The 20,468-nt window shown below is 40.1% G+C and overlaps 1 protein-coding gene and 1 pseudogene across 7 annotated transcripts in view; one reads left to right on the top strand and one right to left on the bottom strand.

Annotated features, from left to right (window-relative positions):
* The window catches only part of ARHGAP26 (Rho GTPase activating protein 26), a 464,813-nt gene that overhangs the window by 279,753 nt on the left and 164,592 nt on the right, over positions 1-20,468 (bottom strand). For all 7 annotated transcript variants that reach the window (XR_008375228.1, XM_053566649.1, XM_053566650.1 and 4 more), the window contains one exon: positions 9,227-9,305. Coding sequence is in view for 6 of the 7 variants with exons in the window: in XM_053566649.1 (XP_053422624.1) it covers positions 9,227-9,305 (79 nt within the window). In the remaining variant the exon portion in view is untranslated. The remainder of the gene's footprint in view (positions 1-9,226; positions 9,306-20,468) is intronic.
* LOC128568783 (small ubiquitin-related modifier 1-like) lies at positions 19,092-19,390 on the top strand (annotated as a pseudogene).

The raw sequence follows: 20,468 nt of genomic DNA, 5'->3' as shown, positions 1-20,468 counted from the left end.
CTGTGATTAACATCTCATACCCCAGAAGACCACGTGTTGCCCAGACAATATTCAATAACATATACAAACTGCTTTGTTTTTGGTTGTGTGTTTTTTTCTTTTTTTTTTTGTTTGGTTTTTTTTTGTTTGTTTATTTTGATGTTGTTGATGTTCTTTTGTTTTTTAATTTCAATCTTTTCCATACAGATCCTTTTTCTTTCTCAACTTTTCTAGTTTAATTATAATTTCCCATTGCTGCCTTTTTTAATAACTAGAACTTCATTTTTGCTAGTGTTTCTACCGCTATCATTTCGTTTTTCACCCAATTTTATCCCCGTAAAGTTTTCTGTTTGCTTGATTTGGTTTGATTTATAGCATTTTTGTCTTTCCTCTCTACTTGGTGGAGGTGGGGCACTGTGTCTGATCAGGTTAGCAAACAGCTGCTGACCTCAAGGGAACCACCCAACTGGGCACCCCCAGAAGGTGGGTTTTTTTTAAGGTTGTGTCAAAGTACCCTACTGTACACCTATATTGCTCTGTCTCCCTCTTTCTGTGCCTCTCTTCTTTTTGTCAATATTCCTTATACCCACCCCCTCTCCTTTCTCTATTTTTCTTTTTTTTCTTATCACTCAGTCCTCCTTTCTTTCATCCCATTTTTGCTCTTCAACCTTCTCACCCTTCTGGTCCTGTAACCCTTAGTCCACAGGCACAAGAACTTAAAGAGCAAGAGGAAGTGAAAGGAAAATTAGGGCAAGGAAACAGATAAAAGAAATCACTCATGAGGAAGAATCAGCAGAAAACTCCAGGCAACATGAAGAACCAGCCTAGAACAACCCCGCCAAGGGACCATGAGGTAGCTACTGCAGATGATTCTACCTGTTAAGAAATGTTAGGAATGACAGAAAGGGAATTTAGAATACACATGTTGAAAACAATGAAAGAAATGATGGAAACAATGAAGGAAATTGCTAATAAAGTGGAAAATAACCAAAAGGAAATCCAAAAACAGAATCAAATAAGAGATGACAGATATGAAGAATATAAAAAGGATATAGCAGACCTGAAGGAACTGAAACAGTTAATTAGGGAACTGAAAGATGCAATGGAAAGTATCAGCAACAGGTTAGACCATGCAGAAGAAAGAATTTCAGAGGTAGAAGACAAAGTTCTTGAGATAACTCAGATAGTAAAAGAGGCAGAAAAGAAGAGAGAGAAAGCAGAACGTTCACTGTCAGAATTATGGGACTTTATGAAGCGTTCCAACATACGAGTTATAGGAATTCCAGAAGGGGAAGAAGAATGCCCCAGTGGAATGGAAGCCATACTAGAGAATATTGTAAAAGAAAATTTCCCAAATATCACCAAAGATTCTGACACACTGCTTTCAGAGGGCTATCGGACCCCAGGTCGCCTCAACTCTAACCGAGCTTCTCCAAGACACATTGTGATGAACCTGTCCAAAGTCAAGACAAAAGAAAAGATTCTGCAAGCTGCCAGGAGTAAGCGCCAGTTGACCTACAGGGGCAAATCCATCAGAGTGACCGCAGACTTCTCTAATGAAACTTTCCAAGCAAGAAGACAATGGTCATCTACCTTTAATCTACTTAAACAGAACAATTTCCAGCCCAGAATTCTGTACCCTGCTAAACTAAGCTTAAAAATTGACGGAGAAATCAAATCATTTACGGATATACAAACATTGAGGAAATTCGCCACAACAAGACCAGCTCTACAGGAAATACTTCAACCTGTTCTGCACACTGACCACCACAATGGATCAGCAGCAAAGTAAGAACTCAGAAATCAAAGGACAGAACCTAACCTCCACACTGATGCAAAAGATAAAACTAAGCAATGGACTCTCACCAAATAAGACGAATAGAATACTACCACACTTATCAATTATCTCAATAAATGTTAATGGCTTGAATTCCCCACTGAAGAGACACAGATTGGTTGACTGGATGAAAAAACACAAGCCATCCATTTGCTGTCTGCAAGAAACACACCTGGCTTCAAAAGACAAATTAAAGCTCCGAGTCAAGGGTTGGAAGACAATTTTTCAGGCAAATGGAATTCAGAAGAAAAGAGGAATTGCAATCTTATTTTCAGATACATGTGGATTTAAAGCAACTAAAGTCAAAAAAGACAAAGATGGTCACTTTATATTGGTCAAGGGAAAAATACAACAAGAAGACATTTCAATTCTAAATATTTATGCACCCAATTTAAATGCTCCCAGATTCTTGAAGCAGACCTTACTCAGTCTGAGCAATATGATATCTGATAAGACCATCATAACAGGGGACTTTAACACTCCTCTTACAGAGCTGGACAGATCCTCTAAACAGAAATTAAACAAAGATATAAGAGATTTAAATGAGACCCTAGAACAACTGTGCTTGATAGACGCATATAGAACACTCCACCCCAAAGATAAAGAATATACATTCTTCTCATCACCCCATGGAACATTCTCCAAAATTGATCATATCCTGGGACACAAAACAAATATCAACAGAATCAAAAGAATTGAAATTTTACCTTGTATTTTCTCAGACCATAAGGCACTAAAGGTGGAACTCAACTCTAACAAAAATGCTCGACCCCACCCAAAGGCATGGAAATTAAACAATCTTCTGTTGAATAACAGATGGGTGCAGGAAGAAATAAAACAGGAAATCATTAACTTCCTTGAGCATAACAACAATGAAGATACAAGCTACCAAAACCTGTGGGATACTGCAAAAGCAGTTTTGAGAGGAAAATTCATCACTTTAGATGCCTACATTCGAAAAACAGAAAGAGAGCACGTCAACAATCTCACAAGAGATCTTATGGAATTGGAAAAAGAAGAACAATCTAAGCCTAAACTCAGTAGAAGAAAAGAAATATCCAAAATCAGAGATCGATGAAATTGAAAACAAAAGAATCATTCAGAAAATTAATGAAACAAGGAGTTGGTTTTTTGAAAAAATAAATAAAATAGATAAACCACTGGCCAGACTAATTAGAAATAGAAAAGTAAAATCTCTAGTAACCTCAATCAGAAACGATAAAGGGGAAATAACAACAGATCCCACAGAGATACAAGAGATCATCTCTGAATACTACCAGAAACTATATGCCCAGAATTTTGACAATGTGAAGGAAATGGATCAATATTTGGAATCACACCCTCTCCCTAGACTTAGCCAGGAAGAAATAGACCTCCTGAACAGACCAATTTCAACTACTGAGATCAAAGAAACAATAAAAAAGCTTCCAATCAAAAAATGCCCTGGTCCAGATGGCTTCACTCCAGAATTCTATCAAACCTTCAAGGAAGAGCTTATTCCTGTACTGCAGAAATTATTCCAAAAAATTGAGGAAGAAGGAATCTTCCCCAACACATTCTATGAAGCGAACATCACCCTGATACCAAAACCAGGAAAAGACCCAAACAAAAAGGAGAATTTCAGACCAATCTCACTCATGAACATAGATGCAAAAATTCTCAACAAAATCCTAGCCAATAGATTACAGCTTATCATCAAAAAAGTCATTCATCATGATCAAGTAGGCTTCATCCCAGGGATGCAAGGCTGGTTTCACATACGCAAGTCCGTAAACATTATCCACCATATTAACAGAGGCAAAAATAAAGATCACATGATCCTCTCAATAGATGCAGAAAAAGCATTTGATAAAATCCAGCATCCTTTTCTAATTAGAATACTGAAGAGTATAGGCATAGGTGGCACATTTCTAAAACTGATTGAAGCTATCTATGACAAACCCACAGCCAATATTTTACTGAATGGAGTAAAACTCAAAGCTTTTCCTCTTAGAACTGGAACCAGACAAGGTTGTCCTCTGTCACTTTTACTATTCAACGTAGTGCTGGAAATTCTAGCCAATACAATTAGGCAAGACAAGGAAATAAAGGGAATCCAAATGGGAGCAGAGGAGGTCAAACTCTCCCTCTTTGCTGACGACATGATCTTATACTTAGAGAACCCCAAAGACTCAACCACAAGACTCCTAGAAGTCATCAAAAAATACAGTAATGTTTCAGGATATAAAATCAATGTCCACAAGTCAGTAGCCTTTGTGTACACCAATAACAGTCAAGATGAGAAGCTAATTCAGGACACAACTCTCTTCACCATAGTTTCAAAGAAAATGAAATACCTAGGAATATACCTAACGAAGGAGGTGAAGGACCTCTATAAAGAAAACTATGAAATCCTCAGAAAGGAAATAGCAGAGGATATTAATAAATGGAAGAACATACCATGCTCATGGATGGGAAGAATCAACATTGTTAAAATGTCTATACTTCCCAAAGCAATCTGCCTATTCAATGCCATTCCTATCAAAGTACCTACATCGTACTTTCAAGCTTTGGAAAAAATGATTCTGCGTTTTGTATGGAACCGGAAAAAACCCCGTATAGCTAAGGCAGTTCTTAGTAATAAAAATAAAGCTGGGGGCATCAGCATACCAGATTTTAGTCTGTACTACGAAGCCATAGTGGTCAAGACAGCATGGTACTGGCACAAAAACAGAGACATAGACACTTGGAATCCAATTGAAAACCAAGAAATGAAACTAACATCTTACAACCACCTAATTTTTGATAAACCAAACAAGAACATACCTTGGGGGAAAGACTCCCTATTCAATAAATGGTGTTGGGAGAACTGGATGTCTACATGTAAAAGACTGAAACTGGACCCACACCTTTCCCCACTCACAAAAATTGATTCAAGATGGATAAAGGACTTAAATTGAAGGCATGAAACAATAAAAATCCTCCAAGAAAGCATAGGAAAAACACTGGAAGATATTGGCCTGGGGGAAGACTTCATGAAGAAGACTGCCATGGCAATTGCAACAACAACAAAAATAAACAAATGGGACTTCATTAAACTGAAAAGCTTTTGTACGGCTAAGGAGACAATAACCAAAGCAAAGAGACAACCTACACAATGGGAAAGGATATTTGCATATTTTCAATCAGACAAAAGCTTGATAACTAGGATCTATAGAGAACTCAAATTAATCCACATGAAAAAAGCCAACAATCCCATATATCAATGGGCAAGAGACATGAATAGAACTTTCTCTAAAGACGACAGACGAATGGCTAACAAACACATGAAAAAATGTTCATCATCTCTATATATTAGAGAAATGCAAATCAAAACAACCCTGAGATATCATCTAACCCCAGCGAGAATGGCCCACATCACAAAATCTCGAAACTGCAGATGCTGGCGTGGATGTGGAGAGAAGGGAACACTTTTACACTGCTGGTGGGACTGCAAACTAGTACAACCTTTCTGGAAGGAAGTATGGAGAAACCTCAAAGCACTCAAGCTAGACCTCCCATTTGATCCTGCAATCCCATTGCTGGGCATCTACCCAGAAGGAAAAAAATCCTTTTATCATAAGGACACTTGTACTAGACTGTTTATTGCAGCTCAATTTACAATCGCCAAAATGTGGAAACAGCCTAAATGCCCACCAACCCAGGAATGGATTAACAAGCTGTGGTATATGTATACCATGGAATACTATTCAGCCATTAAAAATAATGGAGACTTTACATCCTTTGTATTAACATGGATGGAAGTGGAAGACATTATTCTTAGTAAAGCGTCACAAGAATGGAGAAGCATGAATCCCATGTACTCAATTTTGATATGAGGACAATTAATGACAATGAAGATTATGGGGGGGGAAGCAGAAAGAGGGATGGAGGGAGGGGGTTGGGGCCTTGGTGTATGTCACACTTTATGGGGGCAAGACATGATTGCAGGAGGGACTTTGCCTAACAATTGCAATCAGTGTAACTGGCTTATTGTACCCTCAATGAATCCCCAACAATAAAAAAAAAAAAAAGTGAAAAAAAAAAAAAAGATGGTAATTAAAACTGGAGCTGCTACTTGTCTACTAGGCCTGTATCTACAGTAATGTTCCCTAGAGACTCTGGGCAATGGGGGACAAAACTAAGCCTAGTATGATTGTCAGTTATGCACACATGAGTTGTCTTGTATTTATCTCTCTTTTCAGGAAACTAAAAAGCACACAGAGGTGTGGTTTTCAGAGCAAGCCATATATTCATATGAGGAAAAATTTTATATCATGTTTAGGAACAGAATTATTTTTGTTTAAACTTGTTTTAATGTGTACATTTTGGTGCAAGGAGATGTTTCTTTCAACATCATGCTTTCTATCTACAGAGGCTGTAAGTTAATCTACAGGAAAACTGAAGTGGTTAGTAAGAAAACCAGTTAAACACAGAGGACAAATATCAAGTGGTGTGGAGGAAAAGAAGGAGGCAGCTTAAAATGCAGTTGGCGAAACGATTCTAGACTCTAGCTTACTGGGGGAGAAACGGTAGTGGGTTTGTTTTTTTTTTTTTGTTAATCCATACCAAGAATAGTATGTCATGATAGGACTTTTCTTCCTCCCCTTTGAGTTGAAGAATCATTAAGAGTCAGTGAAAATATTGTAAAAATGAACTGAGTAAGAATTCTTAAAAGGCAATTTGATGTTTTCTTTCTACTAAAGATGAAAACCAAATACTTCTAGGGTTCAAATTCTAGTTTTGCTACCTACCCAGTATCCATTCTCCTCGTGGGTCCTGAGTGCCTATGTACAGCCCAGATTTCCCATACTCCTTTGCAGATAGACGTGGCCACATCATTATGTGTGGGCCAATCAATGGAAGTGATGAGGACATTAGCTGGGTCCTTCAAAATCCTTTCCCTGGACGTATTTATCTCCGTTTATCAAGCTGGAGCAATGGCAATGACTAGAACTCTCTTCCAGGCTCTGAGAGAGAAATAATACTTGCCTAACTAGTACAACCTTTTTGGAAGGAAGTATGGAGAAACCTCAAAGCACTCAAGCTAGACCTCCCATTTGATCCTGCAATCCCATTACTGGGCATCTACCCAGAAGGAAAAAAATCCTTTTATCATAAGGACACTTGTACTAGACTGTTTATTGCAGCTCAATTTACAATCACCAAAATGTGGAAACAGCCTAAATGCCCACCAACCCAGGAATGGATTAACAAGCTGTGGTATATGTATACCATGGAATACTATTCAGCCATTAAAAAAAATGGAGACTTCACATCCTTCGTATTAACCTGGATGGAAGTGGAAGACATTATTCTTAGTAAAGCATCACAAGAATGGAGAAGCATGAATCTTATGTACTCAATTTTGATATGAGGACAATTAATGACAATTAAGGTTATGGGGGGGGAAGCAGAAAGAGGGACGGAGGGAGGGGGGTGGGGCCTTGGTGTGTGTCACACTTTATGGGGGCAAGACATGATTGCAAGAGGGACTTTACCTAACAATTGCAATCAGTGTAACCTGGCTTATTGTACCCTCAATGAATCCCCAACAATAAAAAAAAAGAAATAATACTTGCCTATCTTACTTAAGCCACTGTACTTTGGAGTCTCTCTGTTGTAGCAACCTAATACAGTCACTATCTGTGCAACTAGGGGCAAAAATAATTCTCTAAACTTTAGTTCCCCTCATCTAAAAAATGGAATTGTAATACTTATTTAATTAAAAACTAGGAGAAATAGGGGCGGCGCCTGTGGCTCGTCGAAGGCGCCGGCCCCATATACCGAGGGTGGCGTGTTCAAACCCGGCCCCATATACCGAGGGTGGTGGGTTCAAACCCAGCCCCGGCCAAACTGCAACCAAAAAATAGCCGGGCGCCTGTAGTCCCAGCTACTCAGGAGGCTGAGGCAAGAGAATCGCTTAAGCCCAGGAGTTGGAGGTTGCTGTGAGCTGTGTGATGCCACGGCACTCTACCGAGGGCCATAAAGTGAGACTCTAAAAAAAAAAAATAACAATAGAAAAACTAGGAGAAATAAATGGCTTAAGAGATGTGGTAGCCCAATCCTGTGCCTAACATGCAAAAATGTGCTCAACAAATGGTAGATGACGCTAGCAGAGAACAACTACTTGGGAAGCTGCTTTCAAAGGCCTCTGACATCAAGTAGCAACTGTGCCCACAAACCCCTAAAGGTAGAAATGTATCTGGTTTTGAGAGAGTTTGTGTAAGTAACAATGTATTCAGAGAGCTATCTTATATTTTAGACCAGGAGAAGAATTTACATTAAACATGGCTTAATTATACTTTACCAAACTGTACCTACATCTTTTAAATAGTTTCTTAAATCTTGTTCTATGTCATGAAATGTTATGCAAACACTAGTTATTTGATGCTTAGTTGACTAAATTGAGTACCATATTTGTATAAAATACGGCCAAGAGTAGAAAGGTACATTAATCTATATTCCCAGATCACCATACCAAGGCAAGCTGAGAAAGACACAAACAAATGAGCTGGAATCATCTGCACTGGTCACCTGGATTGACACATAGTGTTCAATAGTCATGACCTTTTTCCTTGCATGCATTCCCTTCTTTGGATAGTGCCTTTGCAAGGGTCAATGATTGGCCCTCTGGCACTGTGGCTTCTTTTTATCTTTTATTGGTGGGACAAGGATAATTAGACTGTACTCTTAGGATTTCTCTAGCCTTGAAATCTTAGGATTTCTCTTTCTCTTGCTTAACATTGGAGTTGAGATCCTTGGCACCAAGAGGACTACTATGGCCCTAGTGACTTCCCCAGGGCTCTCACATGGGTTTTACACGTCACAAGATACAGAAACACCACAAGCTTATATCACCCAGTTGAGGCCAGCATCAATTCTGAAATGGCAGCAGGAGTCGCATCATCAGGCTGAACTCCTTCCATCTACCCTGATACTGTGCCACTGCTTATAATGGGATGTGAGTTACTATGGTGATGGGAGGCTGAACTACAGGATGTTGCATAATCTGTACACACTATAATAAGCATTTATCCCATTAAAATGGATTTGAGATAACGCTTTGCTCACTACTTTTCGGAAGTATCATGTGGTCAATAAACATTCAGTAAGGCCGCACGGACTCTGCTTCCTTTAGAAGACTGAGAAGCATTACACTCGAAGAACCCGCGCCCTGGGTCTGCAAGACCAAAGATCAGGAACCACATACACACAGAAGCAATGCCAACATCCACAAACATCAACCTAGAAATAAAAAACTACCTCTGGTACATCGGATTCAAGGATGCAAGGCTTCAGAACAGTAGTAAAAATCACCACGCTAAGGAAGCAAACAACTCAAGACCTTTGAAGCAGATTCTCGCTCTGCTTCCCTGAATTGTTACTTACAGGTTCCCGGCCATCCATGGCTTCCATCCAGAGTCTCCGGTCCTCTTCTGACAATGCCTGCATGGTAATAACCCCTGGCCTGTGGAGAAAGGAGGGATACAGATATGAACCCAGTGCCACATGCAGAAAGACTGACAAAAGTGAACCTTAAACAGTCCCTTAACAGAGCGAATGACTGCTGGGGTTAACATGACAAAGAGAGGCATAACTCTCGGCTTAGAGCCACCTACTAGACTCAGAAAGCAAAACCACCTACCTACCCAAACCCCTCTGAGCAAAACCACCTCCCTCCAAGATATTGTACAGGTAAGGGACAGAGAGGAGTAAAGTGATTCCTCCAGACATTGTTCCTTGAAATCTTATTCATTCCTATTACTCAAAATGCTTGACAAGAGTGTTTTAATCAAAGTAGAAATGCAATGAATATTTGTTAAAATGAATGGAATTATTGGACTTAAGATTAAAAGAAGGGGAAAAATCCAAGCTGGAAGCATCCTCATCTCCTAATATCTAGTCTAATGCTTCCAAGTTGCTTTTGACAAGGAGAAATTTTAGGAGGTAATCAGCTTTGTAGTTATGATTATGTTAAATGTGCATAGTATTTTTTAAAAACTGAATACTTAACTGTATCAGATACTGAGTGCATTACATCTGTTAGATTCTTTCCACCCATTGAAATCTGCTTCCTCTTTAGAGCACAAACCCTCCAGAAGGCATGAACCCAAAATCAAAGGGTGTTTGTTGAGTTCCCATTACACATGGCACTCCATGAGAAAAAGAACCCATGCCATAAAAATGACCTTGGGAGGCCGAGGTGGGTGACTTGCTTGAGCTCACAAGTTCGAGAACAGCCTAAGCAAAAGCGAGACCCCCATCTCTACTAAAATAAAAAAACCGAGGCAGGAGGATCGCTTGAGCCTAAGAGTTGGAGGTTGCTGTGAGCTATGACAACACAGCACTCTACCCAGGGCAACAGCTTGATACCCTGTCTCAAAAATAAAAAATAAATAAAACCAGTCTATGGTGCCCTATGATTGCATTAATGTACACAGTTATGATTTAATAATAAAAAAAGAAAGAAAGAAAACAGCTACGAAAGAGGAAAAAAAAAAAAAAGAAAGACCTTGGGAGAACGGGCCGAAAGCCCTCTTTGCTCATTAAAGCAGGAGTTCTTTACTTAGCGTCATCCACAGATGGATCCCAAACTGTACCCATACCACATTCTCCCCACGCCCAGATGTATGTGTACTTCTCTGTAAAAACAAGTCAGACTACCCACTGGATTCTCAAAGAGGACTGCAACCCTCAAAAAGTTAAGAATTGCTGATTAAAACCCTCATCTTTAAAGTTGGAGAAAGCCTGAAGAAGAGACCCAGTGAGCGAGAAGCACCGAAGTCCTACCACTGTCTGAGTCCCCGAGCACTGACCACCCCCCGAGAGCAGCAGACACACAGGCTGGGAAACACCCTGGGCAGCACAAGCCTGAGCTCCGCAAGCACCCAAGCCTGTTAATTCCGACACGCTACGATCTCTGTACCTGGCTTATTTCCACAGTTTCAATGGATATGTTAGACTTCATAGTCAACATATTTCAAAAATCATGCTTGCTTTCATTGATCATCCCTCAACATACTCTAAGAAAAAAGGTTGTCAGCCACGTGAGAGGGGTTGGAAATATGAAGGGCGTCAGGGTGGGGGATGAACGTGTGCCTGTGCGTGTGTACGCATGGAAGACAGTGAGAGATCAAGCCAGAGACAGTGGGGCACAGAGAGGAACAGAAGTGGGGGGTAGATGTGGGTGGGGTACTGAGCCCTCAGAGGGTGATCATTCCTGTAAAGGCCACACTGGGCACACAAAGATGACTCAGAAGATGGAGTAACTCCTCTCTCCATGAGCACCTGCCCAGACTCCCCCTCCTCTTCTCAGAAATTCTCATTCTCAGACCCAGTGCCCACTCCCCACCATCTGCCCATTCAGTCGCACTGGTGTCTACAGACCATGCTGAGAATTTTGGCTCCACAAAACTGACCCTGTGACCTAGGGGCATAGTGGATTGATTCTACACTTCCATATTTCAAAAACTCAAGCCCAAAGCTTTAGGCTTTGAAATAAACAATCTATGAAGCTACAGTCCACCAATGTAGAACTATCAAAGGCCCTGAACCTGGGCCTTTGAGTGTTCTTGTGGTGCTGTCCCTGCCTCGCCCCTTCAGAACCGGGCATTCCCTTAACATAACACAGCCCAATCTCACCCTCCTGAATCTGAACTTCTGGTAGGGCCTAGGAACTTGGATTCTAGCCAACTCCCCAGGTGATCCTATGCACGACTAAGTCTGAAGATACACCCACCCACCATCCCAGCTCTTTTCTTCCCTATTCCCCCATGTGTGAGAGCAAAGACACCCCCTCCATACAGTGAAGTCGAGCAGCCAACATGCCTGCAGCTCATCTCTTGCTAGGTGCTCCCCAGCAACAGTGAGTTGCAAGTGCTGCCTACCTAGCAAGGTCTTGGGGGGGCTTCACAAATGTCACATCAGCTTCATGTCACACAGTGTGAAATTTCCACCCAAAGCCACAGAGAGGAAGTTCAGACTAACTCAGAGGCTGTGAAGGGTGGGCCAAGTGGCCTCAGTAACCAGGAAAATCAACGGGATTTGTTTTCATTTCAAGAAGAAACATCAAGTTCTTTGACACAATGGTCTTGTTTCTTCTGGGGTAGGCAAGGGAAGAAAGGCAAGAGGAAGATGGTGGATAAAACGGATTTAACACCCCAAGTGCAGGTGGTTTTCTCTCGGCCTCCTGTGTGGATATCCGGATCACAGTACCGTTCCTTTCTAGGTATCCAGAAAACACTAATACTCATTTGACTCCAAGTTCCTTTTCCTTCATTATAATTAAAACCACTATTACAAAAATCTTTTGTATGTGAATTTCCTAGAACCAAGGTAAAAGGGTCAATTTTCTTTGTTTGGTAACCAAGCAATAGCTTCTTTCTGTATTTACTTTCCCTACGCTCCTAGTAACTACCATCTCTCAAAACAAAATAAAACAAGCAAAACCCTCAATGACCCTCCACTTTCTACATGAGTCCTTATAAGATAACATAATCTGAGATCTTCTCTTACAGGGTGCCAATTTAGTTCACGTATGAACAGCATGTGGTTTTTCACAGCAAAAAGGGTAAGGATGGAGGAAAGGAAAAGAGGAAGGGAAGAAAAAGTAGGAGAGAGATGTGAAATAAGAAAGGGAAAATATAAAACAATGAATGAAGAATGGAGTAAGTGATCAGAGCTAGTTCAGTGATCAAATACTTGTTCCACAAAGAATTATGAGCCTATTAGACACTATACTAAGAGAACTGCAATAATTATAACCCAGCACTGCTCCAGTCACTGTAATAAGCATTATATATAAATTAACTCATTTAATTTTCACAGCTAAGTCATAAAGTATTTTCTCATTATTCCCATTTAGCAGATTTGGCCTTAACCTCTAAGGCTCAGAGAGGTTAAGTACCTTGTCAACGATTACAAAGCTGAGTAAGTTACACAGCCAGGATATAAATACAAGAAGTCTAACTCTGAACCCTTGTGCATGACACCACGACAAATACGAAGCCACTATAGCCCTGAGAGAGTCCATGTTAACCACTGGTATCAAAATCGGCCCAGCCCTCTTACAAGTACCTTAACTCCTGCAAAGGATCAAATGAGACTGGAATGATAAGGGCTCTGTAAAACATAAAGTGCTTCATAAATATGAGGGCTCAGAATACCACTCCAGGAAAACAGCCAATCCACAGGCAAGAATCCAATAGTGTCCAATAAAACTACCGCAGTTCTCCACATTTTTGTCTACCCCAATACTCAAGAGACAGAAAATCAGTGATTTTTTTAAAAGAACACAAAAAGCATCACACATAAAGAAAAAATACTGATAAACTGAACTTCACCCAAAGAACTTGGCATTCATTAAAAAATACTGTTAAGAGAGTGAAAAGGCAAACCAGAGTAAGAGGAGATATTTGTAATACATACCTCCAACAAATACCTACAAATAAATAAGGGGGGGAGTATAAAATTCAATAAGAGATTTGAAAAGGCACTTCATAAAAACCAGAGTAAGAGGAGATATTTGTGATACATATCTCCAATAAATACCTACAAATAAATAAGGGGGGTAGTACCCAATTCAATAAGAGATTTGAAAAGGCACTTCATAAGAGTAGACATGCAAGTGGCCAAAAAGCATAAAAAATAAGGCCCACACTGATTACTCCTCAGGGAAATGTAATTAAAACCACAGTGAAGTAAAACATCCCCACACACACATCAGGAGGGCATTGAAAGGACCACCAAGACCAAGTATTGGCATGATCATAGAGCATTGGGAACTCTCATACATTGCCAGTGGGAGAAGAAACTGACAAAACTACTTTGGCTCTAATCTGCTAAAACTAAACATGCACCTGCCCTACGACTAGCGATTCTACCTCTCTACATATGTCTAATCAGGGGAAATGAGCATGCATGTCTAGCAAAAGGCACATTCAAGAATGCTTGCAAGCTTATCTGTAATAGCCCAAAATTGCAAAAATGATAAATAACCATCAATAAGAGAATAAATGACTGCATATCTAAACAACAGAACACCATACAACAATAAAAAAGAACCAACTCCTGCTACATGCAACAACATGGATGAAGGTCACAGACAGATGGAGAAAGAGGCCAGAAGGCTACACAGAAGGCTATGAGCTGCATGATTCCATTTATATGATGGTCACATGCTGGCAAAACTCCTCTATGGAGACACAAGTCAGAAGAGTAATTTTATTTAGGGGTAGGGACATGGGTAATGACCGGGAAGAAGCACAAGGGAACCTCCTGGAGTGATATAAAAATGTTGCATGGCATGATCTGGGTGGTTACTCAGGTGTACGTGTGTGTGAGAAGTCATTAAAACACAGACTTAAGATGTGTGCATTTTACTGTGATTATACCTCAATAAAAAACTGTTTTAAATACTCAAGAGATAAGACTTCTCATCAATAAGCTCAGCTCACCAGTTATCCTGACTCTAGCACCTCCCAGCTGTGTACCCATGGTGGACTAGCCATAGAACTGCCACACACTACTCTTATTGTCTGCATTTTGAAGAAAAGTAGCATAGAGCATTTCAATTACTTGTCCACTAGCATTATCAGGATTATACCTCAGGGCATGTTGTGGAGGTCAAATGAGAAGTACAGAGGCATTTCAAAGTGCCAGGCACACAAGAAATGCTGCAAATACTAGCTGTTATCACAGGGGCAGGTGGAGGTGGGGTGAAAGGGAACAGGATGCCAAGTACGGGGTGGGGTTAAATTTATGGCTGGAGATGACCAGGTGTATACAATTTCAAAAGGAAAAGGAACAACCCACAGGTGCTGCTGATACACATGACTCCACCCCCAACACATTCACACACAGCACTGAAAATCACGTCTCCAGCACAAAGCATGCTGGGCCCAGGGCTACAGGAACACACCTGCTCTGACATCATAGCCATTTCCTGTTTCCTCTTCAGTAAAGCATCAAGGTGGCTTACTACTCCCTTTTGAAATTAACATCTGATAACTTGGCTCACTAGTTATAAGAACAGAGAAGAGGTCCTTAGCAAATTCTAGAAAAATCTGCAAAGGAGCTCCCTCCACACACCAGATGAGAGAAGGAACAAACGACTTAATCCTTTGCAGAGCTCAATAATAAGATTCTACTTAACATACAGCACCTCCTTTTTCACTCTGAATACATCCTTGGTTAGCACTAAATCTGGATCTGCTTAAGAATCATGAAGAAGAATCTAGAATTTCCTTTAAGCTGGTACTCCACCTCTCACACTGCAGAACCCATGCAGAAAATAGCTCCATGTCTATCATAGGGCAAGATGCTACCCACCAGCATATGGCCTCCAACCCTGGCCCCCAAAGAAGAGCCCACAGAAAGCAATATGTATATGGTTGAGCAACAAGTCTAGGATCCCAGCACTGCTCCTGCTCACCACCTAGGAGCAAGCAGAATCACAACCAGCCCTGATTCCAGGGTTACTCGACAGCTCTCCTACTCTAATTCTATTCCTGAATCTGAGTCAACAATAGTGATCTCAGAGATTTGGCAATCTACCCACTTCCTATTGGACAAGGAAATGCTATTACTAACTCCACCCCACTGAAACACACACTCAGAAACTAACAGTACTATTCTCTCTAAATCAACCTCTGAAGATCTAGGGTTTACTCATTCATAAGACTATAAATCTTCTGTGGATAAGAGTTCATTCCCCAGCTTCCATACACACTACCGTCCATTTAAGGAACAAGATCAGAGTAAAAGAAGGACCCACAGAAACCACGTTCTCTTAGCCTGTGTTTGAAACCTGCCCTGCTGTTCTTATTTAGGAAGACAAAGGGAAACAATAAAGACCTGAAAACTGGGCTGCCATGCGCAGGTGAAAAGAGCTTTGCAAGCATCAGGGAGGGTACGTGGTCTTTGTTTCTAAAGAGCTACTAGGAAAAGTGATTCCTAATAGCTCCTAGAAAATGACAAGAGTTCAAGATTTAGTAGGTCTTAATTTACACAAAGACATGGTCAAAGCCATGTAGAATACTCTTGAAGAATGACATCCTTTCCATGTCTGTTTATGAGATTACAGCCTCAAAGGTAAGTAAGCAAAATGAGGGAAACTGGACAGGAAATTTATTACTTCCGTAAGGAATAGACGCTTGGCCTCATATTCTTTCAAACATGCAACCCTCTGTTTTTGTCTTTTTTCTGCACTTTTACTTTTGGACAGAGACATAAGAACAAAGAAGTATTTCTCCTCTATGGGAAAGACAACTGTGCAAGCACAAAGGAAAAGGTCAGCTGTCACTTGTCATCATGGAGGAGTGGGTTACCAGGGAATGGTGGGACTGTGGCAGAGTGAAGAGCACATATCCCACCTGAAGGAAGTATCTACCATTCAGCTCAAGCATAAACAATTCCAGATTTTTCCAACATTAAAATGCCTCCCGAAAGCATTCAACCCAATTCAGTACAAAATATACATGTCATTGGACCACCAGTTTGCAACTTCTGTGTCTTCTCTGCCTCTTCCTACTTGAGCTTCACCCGAGGTTATCATGGCATGTTCCAATGTTACCTCAAGCACCAGGACCCACCATGATGACGCCTGTATTCTCATCCATCCCCTGTCAAACTCTGCAGAATATCTCTAGTTCATCCAAAAAACAAGAACTTGGGCAACTTCCCTTTTTCTTCTAATACTCAAGGACCCAGCACCATCCCTGGAGGGCAACATGAATCTACTATTTGGAGACAAAAACTTTATGACTCTGTATTACTATGCGTGCACTGATACAATAAATCACTGAAGACATTGTGCATTAGAGATCTCTGCTCATGAGCAGAATTCATGATATGCCATAATAACCTTGGTGTGGTAAAGGTGAGAGAGACAGAGAAAGTAAAAGAAAAAACAGAAGTTACTGCAAACTGGCAGCCTCTAAACTAAACCTAAGATTTACTGAGTGTTTATTATGTGCCAACAACTACGCTAAGTTTACTTGTATCATCATTTATTCCTCACAATAACTATATGAAGTAGGTACTATCATTATGCCCTTTTTTAAAGGCAAAAAGACTGAGACTTGGGGAAATTGCACAATGTCATACTGCTGTAAGTGCCAAGTGGCAAAGCCTGAACTTAAACCCAGGTGTATCTGACTCTGAAGCAAAACTCGTACCTTAACCACAATGTTGCACTGCCCCCATGTGCACGCAACATATGTGCCCCGGGATCTGAAGAAGACCAGCTACTTAGTGGGAGAGAGGATAGGAAGGAAAGAGAAAGGAAGGAAGCCTGTCCCCCAACCCCTCTGAGTCTTTAGCAGTAGCTTGTAATCAATTATTTAGAAAGAATCTGATCCTAATTAATGAATGAATCATAAGCTATTAAAGCCTGCAGCACTGACCTCTTGAGAGGCAGGTCCTAAAATAATTAGGACCATAGCAATAACAATAGTCTAATGAGTAAATATTGCCAACCACATCAGAAAAGTTCTTACATTATTTTATGAGACACTGAAGTCATAAAACATCAGGAAGCCCAGACAAAGAAATTTTTAACATATTAAATCACATGGTTCTTAAATGTAACAGATACTGATTGAGTGGCCTATTACATGCCAGCCACAATGCCAGGTACCAGGGACCGCGAGGTAAGCAAACACTTCAACCTGCTGCACAGGGAGGAAGTGCTGTTACATGATGTGAGGGACAAAAAGGATGCAAATACTTGTTATTATTATTGATAAAAACTATGAAAATATAGCTTCTGGTTCATTTAGCTTTCTTTTTTTCATTTTACTATTCTATCTCACAGTGAATAAAAATTTACGTAAGTGTAATTCACTGGTCAAATTGTTTCTTCTTTCCAGATGTATGTAACAAAATTTGGGTTTATTTTTTTAAAAATTCATATTTAGAAATTGGGAAATAAACTGGTTAAACTCAATCAAAAAAACTCCCAATCTCACTCTGCAGACTGAAGAGTAGACACAAGGTTGCCTCTGCCTCGCCCCCCTCAAGTCCATTAACCACTACATCCCCTTCTTACTTAAACCAGAATGAAACAGCAAACAAGCATGCTCTCATTTAATTAAAAACGAAAAACAAACTCACTGACAAGTTCAAAGTACATGAATTCTAAAGATTCCAAGAACTTCTCAACTAGCTTATTTCACAGAACAGCCAAGAAGCAGTTCAGAAAGTCTGATATCGCCCCCAAGTCAAGCACTGAAGTCAGAGTGAACTGTTCAGTATAACACCCTGAGGAAGGAAAGGGCCATTTCCTGCCTGAAATGTCAATGGCATTGAGACCAGCACTCTAACCCAACCAGCAGGAAGGCAAAATCAAATATTATTTCAAACAAGGGGTGAGAAGGGGCGGGAGGGGAAATACGAAACCAGGAAAAATGGATTCATCTGTTGCAAAAGATAAAGGCACACTGAGAGGGAAAAGTGGGACTGCCAGGTTCTCAGCACACACTGGGACAGTGAAATCGGGTGATTTCCATCCGTTTTCTTCACCATCACAAATAAGCCATTCCTGAAGCAAAGAGCCTGGCACGTTAGTTTAAAAAGCCTGGTAAAAGGTAAGGTTTAAATAGAGGCCTGACTAAATGAGTATGTTTGCTTTTGTAGGAAAGTGGGTATGAACAATACATGGTGAAAGGATGGAAGGAATTTCTAAAGAAAAAAATGAGTCATTTAGAATATCCCCCATTTAAGGAGTAATGTTCACATGACGTTTCTTCTACAGAAAACACACACACACACACCCCTAATTGTCAATGTGTGAAGGATAGCTAATTTCCCACTGGACCTTCTAATAGTTACTGATACATACACAAAACTGCCATCTAGAGGTTGAATGCTGAAACAAAGTCTGTTACATAAGACGATACTTTTTGGAAAACAGAAAATCTCACAAACAATTTCACAAAAACACACAAACTAGTGCATGTATACAAACTACATACCAAGCCAGAAGCAATAGTATTATTTTAATTTAAAACTAACATGGTTTCCTTTTGAGACCACAAATTGGAAGAAGGGGCAAAAAACTATTTGTATCTTTTATAGGAAATATGTATCAACAATAAGTTATCACACACAGAGTTTGAAAATAGAATATTCACCCAGAAGGTCCTTTGCATATATACTCTTAATGCACTTGTATTTACTCTTAGCTCATGGATGACTTGAAAAGTCATGACACTACAGAAAAAGGACCACCATTAAGACAAAAGGGGCGGCCACCGTCATCATGTCTGACCAGGAGGCAAAACCTTCAACTGAAGACTTGGGGGATAAGAAGGAAGGAGAATACATTAAACTCAAAGTCATTGGACAGAATAGCAGTGAGATTCACTTCAAAGTGAAAATGACAACACATCTCAAGAAACTCAAAGACTCAAGGGAGTTCCAATGAATTCACTTAGGTTTCTCTTTGAAGGACAGAGAATTGCTGATAATCATACTCCAAAAGAATTGGGAATGAAGGAAGAAAATGTGATTGAAGTTTATCAGGAACAAATGGGGGGTCATTCAACAGTTTAGATATTCTTTTATTTGTTTCTTTTCCCTCAGTCCTTTTTTATTTTTAAAAAATAGTTCTTTTTTAATGTGGTATTCAAAACAATTGAAAACTGGCACCTCATCTCTTTAAAACATCTGGTAATTTGAATTCTAGTGCTCATTATTCATTATTGTTTGTTTTCATTGTTCTGATTATTGGTGATCAAGCCTCAGTCCCCTTCATATTGCCTACTCCTTTTAAAAAATTACATGTGTGCACAGAGAGGCCACCGTTTTCTGGACCGTGCATTTTCAGGCTTGTGGTGATAAATAAGATCAATCAATGCAAGAAGTATTCATAATGACTTTCCATTTGGCCCTGAAGTTCTAGCATGTGATTGCTTCACTCCTGGACTGTGACTTTCAGTGGGAGATAAAAGTTTTTCAGAGAACTGAACTGTAGAAAAATGACCTTTCCGGGCGGCGCCTGTGGCTCAGCGGGTAGGGCGCCGGTCCCATATGCCGGAGATGGCGGGTTCAAACCCAGCCCCGGCCAAAAAAAAAAAAAAATGACCTTTCCTTAATTTGAAGCTACTTTTTAAATCTGAGGGTTTGGACCAAAAGAAGAGGAATATCAAGTTGGAGTCAAGATTACAGATAAGGTGAGAATAATGACTAACTCCAAAGATGGCTTCGCTGAAGAGAAGGCATTTTAAGATTTTTTTAAAATCTGGTTGGAAGATCCCAGAAAAGTTCTAATTTTCAGTAGCAAATAATAAAGTTACTCATGCAGAAGTGCATACAACAGAACACTGCTCTTCTTGGTTTCATTTGTACTTTTTGGCCTGGGATATGGGTTTTAAATGGATATTGTCTGTACCAGCTTCATTAAAATAAACAATATTTGTAAAAATAAAAGACAAAAGGGGCATTCACAGAAGCATCCCCCAAAGCTAAAGCTCACCAGAAGAACGATGAAGTCCCAGGTATAGACCAAAAAAATGCAAAAGCACACCTTTTCAGATAGGGTTCCATCAGAGAGAGAAATATTATAGCATTCTATCTTCAAAACAATCCTGCAAGTTAGTTGTGATTAGGCCCATTTTACAGATGTGGTTAC

The sequence above is a fragment of the Nycticebus coucang genome, chromosome 17 (genome assembly GCF_027406575.1).
Source record: "Nycticebus coucang isolate mNycCou1 chromosome 17, mNycCou1.pri, whole genome shotgun sequence".
NCBI lineage: Eukaryota > Metazoa > Chordata > Mammalia > Primates > Lorisidae > Nycticebus > Nycticebus coucang.
The sequence above is the reverse complement of the archived record's forward strand: the minus strand, read 5'-3'. Positions and strand labels throughout refer to the sequence as shown.